The 8,442-nt window shown below is 38.2% G+C and overlaps 1 protein-coding gene across 7 annotated transcripts in view; it reads left to right on the top strand.

The window, feature by feature from the left end:
* LOC107680734 (protein kinase C and casein kinase substrate in neurons protein 1-like) overlaps positions 1–7,934 on the top strand; it is a 35,404-nt gene extending 27,470 nt beyond the window's left edge. For all 7 annotated transcript variants that reach the window (XM_016476776.1, XM_016476775.1, XM_016476778.1 and 4 more), the window contains exons 3-10: positions 815–971; positions 1,144–1,379; positions 2,632–2,775; positions 3,523–3,698; positions 3,937–4,057; positions 4,332–4,447; positions 6,525–6,721; positions 6,873–7,934. In XM_016476776.1, coding sequence (XP_016332262.1) covers positions 815–971; positions 1,144–1,379; positions 2,632–2,775; positions 3,523–3,698; positions 3,937–4,057; positions 4,332–4,447; positions 6,525–6,721; positions 6,873–6,982 — 1,257 coding nt within the window. In that variant the 3' untranslated portion in view covers positions 6,983–7,934. The remainder of the gene's footprint in view (positions 1–814; positions 972–1,143; positions 1,380–2,631; positions 2,776–3,522; positions 3,699–3,936; positions 4,058–4,331; positions 4,448–6,524; positions 6,722–6,872) is intronic.
* Positions 7,935–8,442: the final 508 nt, after the last annotated feature.

The following is an 8,442-nucleotide window of genomic DNA, read 5'->3' as shown; positions in this document are numbered from 1 at the left end:
TTGCATAACTTCACATGCACAAGAATGAGTCCCTTCCCCCTCTTATCACACGGACTCATTCCTCTCCGCTTTCTTATGCCACCTGCAGGCACCAGAGAGAAGGGAACACTAAATGGTCTTCCTAAATGAATAACCACAAGTAGTTTGGGGTTATATTATATTATATTATATTATATTATATTATATTATATTCAGTTATTATTTTGTCTTGTGAAATATATGTATATACTACTGTTCAAGTTTGGGGTCAGGGTTTTTTTTCTCCCAGAAAGGGCAAACTGATCAAAAGTCATAGTAAAAACATGTATTATGTTACAGAAGATTTCTATTTCAAATAAATGCTGTTCTTCTGAACTTTCTAAGAATACTGAAAATATCTATCACAGTTTCCACAAAAATATTCAGCAACACAACTGTTTTCAACATTGATAATAATAATAGCCTACATTTTTCTTGTGCGGCAAAACAGTATATTATTATGATTTCTGAAGATCATGCGACACTGAAGACTGGAGTAATGATGCTGAAAATTCAGCTTTGATCACAGAAATAAATTACATTTGAAAACATAGAAAACTGTTATGTTAAGTTGTAATAATATTTCACAGACTACTGTTTACTGTAGTTTTCATCAAGTGAATGTATGCACGTATCTGTTCTGTCAAATAGCTTCAACACAGTAGTACTAAATGCAATTTTCAGAGTATCATCTTGCAGATTCTACATGGGTTATGTAAACCTTTGAGCAGAATTGCATATCAAGTTATACGTAATATGATGTGATGTGTGATGTGATTTCTTCCACTTCGCTTAGGTGGGAAATTATAAGCGTGCTGTCAAGAGAATTGACGACGGCCATCGACTCTGCAATGATCTTATGAACTGCCTTCAGGAACGGGCCAAGATCGAGAAGTCCTACAGCCAGCAGCTCACCGAATGGTCCAAAAGGTGGAGGCAACTGATCGAGAAAGGTCAGTCAGAGAAATCTACAGCTTCTTTCTTCATCCTCTCAAGATTTTTGAAGCAGCTATTTTACATTTCCAGAACTGTTATGGGAAAAAAGCCAACTGGCGTAAATCGTGCCAATAAAGCAGTCGTCTCGGTATCTTCTGTGCGTTTGTATGCGTGTGTTTGTGTGGCCAGGGCCTCAGTATGGCTCTGTGGAGCGGGCCTGGATTGCCATGATGACAGAGGCCGATAAGGTGAGTGAACTTCATCAGGAGGTGAAGAACGGTCTGATGAACGAGGACATCGAGATGGTGAAGAACTGGCAGAAAGACTCGTACCACAGACAGATGATGGGTGGCTTCAAGGAAACCAAAGAGGCAGAAGAGGGCTTCAAGAAAGCCCAGAAACCCTGGGCGAAGAAACTCAAAGAGGTACAAATAATACGATTTTAATGATGTAAATTCTGTGTTATAAAACGGAGAGTTCCGGTCCTTGATTCTGATTGGCTGAGCCACGTTCGAAGCTGTTGTAAATTACTCTACAAACACACACCTTTGTTTACTTCTGTGTGTTGCTCGGCAACCACTTTGTTGGAACCACAACTGTTTCTGAGGAACTACATTGTTTGGTGGAAGAATACTGTTTTTATTTTATATAATTACACTTGATTTGCTCTGTTTTATTTTGTGAAACCTAATTTCTTATATGGAATAACTATTTTATAAAAGCAATAAGCCCCAAGAAGCCGTGGTTTACAGTGAATTTATAACAGCTAAGGGGGCTTTAGGCACTCTGCTTCACTGTTATAAATTTACTGTAAACCACGGCTTCTTGGGGCTTATTGCTTTATTAACATACCTTAATGGCATTATTTCATTAAAATGCATATACATTATGCATATAAATAATTTAAATGCATGTTAAATATGCATGCATTCTGAAATACAAGCTGATGTGTTATGCTTACAAGATGGTTATAGCAATAGTACTCAAACATGATCTGTCATTATTTACTCACTCTTTCCAACCCCATATGACGTTCTCTCTTCTGTGGAAATAAAGGAGAACTAATAAAACTCGAAAGGAAAAGCTTAAAAGAAAAAGCACAAATCAGCACTATACCATATTCACTATATTCCATGTCTTCTGAAGTCATATGTGATAGATGTGTATGAGAAAGACTCAAATTTCATTATTCACTAACCCAAATTTCAATTGTAATAATTCACTGATCATCTTCCTCCTCATCGAGCTATTAACTGCTGCAGCTGGATTATTGAATCTAGTTATGACATTTAGATTATTTGTGAACAAATCATCCAGACCAGTGTTGTGAACTGGATCAACTGATTAATTGAAAAGATTAAACTCAAAATCACTTTTTTTTTTCTCAAACATTACAACTTGACCATAAACATGTAATGGAGAGCTATAGGCTAGATGTTCCTCACACAAAACTGTTATGTGTTGTTTTTAGAAGATTTGGTATATAGCGCATAGATTCAGATGGTCTACTTTTATGATACATTTATACATCATTTTTGCATTTAAAGCCTGGAAGAGCATTGTACTGTCCTCAACTCGTCTCACAATTTCAGTCAGTCTAACTTAACCATTCTCTAAGCTTCATCCATTCAGTTGCAGTATGGCGTTTAGTTTAAAGTGTGGCATTTCTGGCTGCAGATGGAGACGGCGAAGAAGAACTATCACATGGCATGTAAAGAGGAGAAACTGGCTGCAGCCCGTGAGGCAGATGCATCTGTCACTCCTGACCAGCAGAAGAAACTCCACGAGAAGACAGAGAAATGCAAACAGGACGTGCAGAAGGTGCGAGAAATTAAGAAAAAAATATGGCACTATATAGTACTATTCACTCAAAGTATACTTGACTTTTCCATGTTGCTCATCGGTGTTGGGTTGAATACTGAATGTGATTCAACCCCAGGTTACAGCCTGCAGATATTGTAATATTCCTTTTATACAACCATTCTATGAAGAGGAAATATTCAGTCAGTTTTTGGCCATGTTAGGTAATATATTTTGTCTTAGTATCTTATATCGCTCTTACAACTATGAGCCATTAAAACAAGCAAGGACTTTTATGTGAAGTGTTATTACATTTAAAGATATAACAATCACTCTCTCCCTCTATTGAACACATTACTCTGTTGAATTATTACATTACAGTCCTGGAGGATGAAAGTCGGAAATATAATGGTCTTGAATTATTAATGTGTTGATACATGAAGACTTTTTTAAATAGATTTTGATGAGGCTTGTAAGCATAGAAATGGCATATTTAGAGCTACTTTCGAGCAACTTAGCGTTGTAGTTTTTGTAATATGTGTCCCTGGAACACAAATGCAGTCTTAAGTCGCTGGGGTGTATTTGTAGCAATAGCCAAAAATACATTGCATGGGTCAAAATTATCGATTTTCTTTTATGCCAAAAATCTTTGGTCATCTTTTCAAAGCAAACAGCTTTCAGATGATCTCAGTTTTAAAAAATGATCACTTAAGATTTGTCCAGGGTCACATCACATATATGGGTTATATGTGTGTGTTTGTGCTGCAGGCGAAGGAGAAGTACGAGAAGTCTCTGGATGAATTGTCGAAGTGCACACCGCAGTACATGGAGAGCATGGAGCAGGTGTTTGACCAATGCCAGCAGCACGAGGTCAAACGACTGACCTTCCTCAAAGAGGTTCTCCTGGACATCAAACGACACCTAAACCTCACCGAGAACCAAAAGTCAGTGTAAACCCCAGAACCTGTGTGTCTGCACTGATTCACACAGATATTAGTGTGTGCTTGAGATATGCATAGGACATGAAGATATCATTCTTTTGAGTCTTCAATTAATTGATTGATTTTTGAGTCATGATCCGGTCGAGGTGATTAACAGTTCGCTGGAGTGAAAGCACTTTTGGTCTAGTTCAGCTGTATTTGTCAGAGCTTACAGCTGAGTCTGTGTTTTTCCATGTTCTAGCTATGCGTCAGTGTACCGTGAGTTTGAACGCACCATTCTGGCTGCCAACACACAAGAGGATCTCAAGTGGTTCAGTAATAATCACGGTCCTGGCATGCATATGAACTGGCCCCAGTTGGAGGTACACAGCTTTTAATGAACAAATAAACATTTAACAGGTTTTAACAGTCTTGTGCCCTTTTCAGGTTTCTGGGTTTGTTAAAAAGGTTAGGGAACCCAGGGCTAGTTGTCACAAGCTTTCAAATCCCAGTTAATTCAAAGGGTTAATTGTATAAATGATTCCCTCTAGAAGTTGTTTTTCTTAAACCTTGTTTAAAACAGTTTTAAATTAATTTTCTTTTTTTTCCCCCCAAGCTATCATCCAAACTATATATTTCTGAATCTGTTCTTCTCAGGAATATAATCCAGAAGCCACCAATGCTGTTGCCAAGAGAGAAAAGAAGAAGCCAGATGGAGTCGCTCCTGCTACTCCGAGCACAGAGCATGCAGGTCAAGCAGGAGACCGCGGCAGGTCAGACATCATCTCTGCCTTCCCCATTCGCTCCCAGTGTCCTTTCTTTGATCTGCGGCGCACTACGCTTTTCTCTTTTTAGAGGTTGATTGCTGTCTTCACTCTTTAAAAAACATTTTTTTTGAAGCCCAACAGAGAACTCTCCTCTTATCAAGAGTTATTTCTGCCTGTATAGGGTTCTTGAGTTGACTCTATGGTTCTTTAAAGAATAGAAAGATGTAGATGTCCTTGGGACTGAGTGTTATAAAATATATATCTCAGGATTTTCAGTTGTTGCACAATAATCATTATCAGTACTTTGATAAGTACTCAGTACTATGTTTTTTATTTATTTATTTATTTTTTAAGATTTATTTTTTGGTGTTTTTTGCCTTTATTTGGATAGGACAGTTACAGTTTTTTACGATTGCTATGACAGTTTCTTCAATACTTTTAACAACTTTCCTAAACTCTTAACGCACCAACACACCTACAACACACAATTGGCAAAACAGTTAGTTTCATGCTCAAAATCACACATTGTAAACAAAACTCCAACACTAATTTTCAAAATCCAATAATACATTAACACAATACGCTACCAAAACAATGTCTCAAAATCAAATAATTATTCCTAAACACTAACACGTGTTCTCTTCCAACAGGAACATTTAGTCCAGCATTTGTAAATTTGGAAGTAAAAATCCATTGTTTTGGTCTTGGTTGAGCTTGTGTCTAAGAGACGTTCAAGCATTTTAAATTTGTGTTAACTGAATAAATTTTGTGTCAAAGCAAAAAATAAATTTGTTAATTGTATAGCCTACACAGATGGATGTTGCACTAATTGTTTTAAAAGTTTAGGAAAATTGTTAAAAGTATTGAAAAAACGGTCATAGCGATCGTAATTAACAAGAAGCTAACTAGGAGAGAGTTCGGGAAAGGTTCACGAGTCGGGACTCGAACTCGGGACACCCGAAGCGCAACGGCACTACATGTCAGCACACTGCCACGATGCTATATGCACCGACAATCTCACTACTTCTGTAATGGTACTGAAATGGCTTAAAAGTCTTTTTTTCCTTCAAACAGGGGAATCAATTCCAACATTTCCAGGACTTTTAATTTGACTGGGTGGATGCATTAAAAAACATGACAATTAAAATAAAACCATTTAATTTTATTAAAGCAATAAGCCCCAGGAAGCCGTGGTTTACAGTTAATTTATAACAGCTAAGGGGCGTTGTTAGACGCGAAGCGGAGTGCCTAAAACCCCCTTAGCTGTTATAAATTCACTGTAAACCACGGCTTCACGGGGCTTATTGCTTTTATAAAACGGTTATTCCATATATGTAGTAAGGTTTCACAGAATAAAACATAAATAAAGTGTAATGATATTAATAAAAACAGTATTCTTCCACCAAACAATGTAGTTCCCCAGAAATGGTTTTGGTTCCAACAAAGTGGTTGCCGAGCAACACACAGAAGTAAACAAAGGTGTGTGTTTGTAGTGTAAGTTACAACAGCTTTGAACGTGGCTCAGCCAATCAGAATCAAGCACCGGAACTCTCCGTTTTCTAATTGTAATTTTGGCACATATTTTATGCACACCCTGTGGTAATTAAATAACAATCAATCAATTAATTAATATTTTTTAACATTGGCAGGGGTTACACTGGACTCTTAATCCGAAAAGACTTAATGGACAAACTAAGCATCACCTAAAAATGACTGTAGTGTTCAAAGTATTGCTTAATTTTACATCTCCAGTGAAATCATCATGAATGTATATTGTGACTACTCAATATCATTCGGCCCCAGAGCATGCATTATTGACTGCTTGGTGATTAATTGATTGATTGAGTGATTAATTGATTGATTGATTGATTGATTGATTGATTGATTGATTGACTGATTGACTGAAATATGATGCACATACTGCAGGTGATTTTCTGAATAGCAAGAGGCAATATTTAAAAGGTTCTGTTGGCATCTGGCTGTAAAACTGGTTCTAATATGAAGCTTTACAAGCGCACAAACTAAGGTGTAATCGTTTGCTGTTCTTCCGTGTTAACAGCATGTGTCCCCTGTCTTTGACTAGTGTGAGCAGCTATGAAAAGAACCAGGCGTACTCCACAGAATGGTCCGATGACGAGCAGCCCACTGGGTACTCGGGGAACGAGACGAATGGCGGCGCGAACTCTTTCGAGGATGACGCGGTCAGCAGAGGAGGAGTGCGAGTGCGAGCGCTCTATGACTATGAAGGGCAAGAGCAGGATGAGCTAAGCTTCAAAGCAGGTAGAGTGCAAAGCAAAATAAATGATGTTAGGTCATCACAACAGCTGGCATCATCAATATGAATAGTCCTCCATAATGTCCTCCATATACCACTTTTTTTTTTGACTTTACGTATGGCAGATATGTCAGTTATAATCTGCATCACTCACAGGGGATGAATTAACAAAGATCGAAGAGGAAGATGACCAGGGCTGGTGCAGAGGCCGTCTGGACAGCGGCCGGACAGGCTTATACCCGGCCAATTACGTTGAGGAAATCTGATCACCTGACTGGAGGACAACACACCTTTGGAGGCAGCTCTGATTGTCCGATGTAACGACGTGGCAAAAATGCCAGAGACTTAACATGAACGACTGTCCCTGAAGATGTGCAATGCAGTCTTGTTTTAAAAAATCAAAAAAATCTTAGTAAAGATAGCCGCACTGTATATATAGATCTTATCTGGGAGGCGGGGAAGAGCTTGCTCACTACTAATATCTATTTGCAAATATTTAAAAAGCATATACATGCGTACAAACAAGCAGATATGAAGAAATAAATGACCCATCAGTTATGCAAGTGCAGGCTACACATTACTGGTGCAGATTACATGTTATTTGAAATTATATTACAGGCATTAGCATAAAATCCAACTTAACAGATATTCATGTGGCCACTCTGCTGTATTTTAGTACAAAGTTCATCTAACAGAGTCAATGTGCAATTATGGGGTACTACTCGTCCAGTGTCACGTGTTAAACAGAATATGACTCACAACGGGCTATTGGGCTTTCCTCTTTCTCACCATCAGTCCATGCCTCGTTGCGCTGATTATTATATTAGGTATCGTTCTCTTGATGTCTGTGTCTGTATGCATAGCAGCATGTGCTATGGAGCATGTAGCCCTTGATTCCTCAGGCCATCTGTACCGTATGCAATTCCCACAGTGACCACAGAGGGCAGCAGACTCATGTCAACCTCACACCAGGAAGCGGTGGAAAATCCCTATGTTCAGAACAAAATACTACTTTAACAGTAGTATTGATAGTGCATACTATTTTTAAAGATAGTATGTGAAACAGTATGCATGTATGCAGTATGCAGTAGACCTTAGTCAGGGTGGTGCCATATTTAATTTTTGACAGGAATGAAATCGAAAATATGAGGGACTGAAGTGCAGTGTGTTCAGTGGATGTACTGCTGTTTAAAGGGTTATGAAACCCCAGACTACTTTTTCTGAGGTGTTTGTGTTGCACATGATAGAAGACAATGTTAGCATCCGATCATTTTAAGTGTTGGAGAAAACTTGTTAATTTTAAGCTTTTTTGCACTGTTTTCATCTTCCGGGTTTAAAATCTACATCGTGTTCACGTCACAATTTATGACGTGGTAAAGGACTATAGTATATCTATGATGCGTCGGTGTCTATTAAATTATTCATGAGACTGAGTGTTCTTATCCTATGAGAAGATGCTTCGCTTAATTATTCACAACAGCATGTGTTGATTTGCTATGACAGACGCTTCAGACTGTGAGATGACATCGTGCGCATTAAAGGGATAGTTCACCCAAAAATGAAAATGTGATGTTTATCTGCTTACCCCCAGGGCATCCAATATGTAGGTGACTTTGTTTCTTCAGTAGAACACAAACGAAGATTTTTAACTCAAACCGTTGCAGTCTGTCAGTCTTATAATGGAGGTGAATGGGAATCACGGCTTTGAGAGTAAAAAAAAACATAC

The sequence above is a fragment of the Sinocyclocheilus anshuiensis genome, unplaced genomic scaffold (genome assembly GCF_001515605.1).
Source record: "Sinocyclocheilus anshuiensis isolate Anshui unplaced genomic scaffold, SAMN03320099.WGS_v1.1 scaffold1306, whole genome shotgun sequence".
NCBI lineage: Eukaryota > Metazoa > Chordata > Actinopteri > Cypriniformes > Cyprinidae > Sinocyclocheilus > Sinocyclocheilus anshuiensis.
Note: the sequence above shows the minus strand (reverse complement) of the source record. Positions and strands in the feature narration are given on the sequence as shown.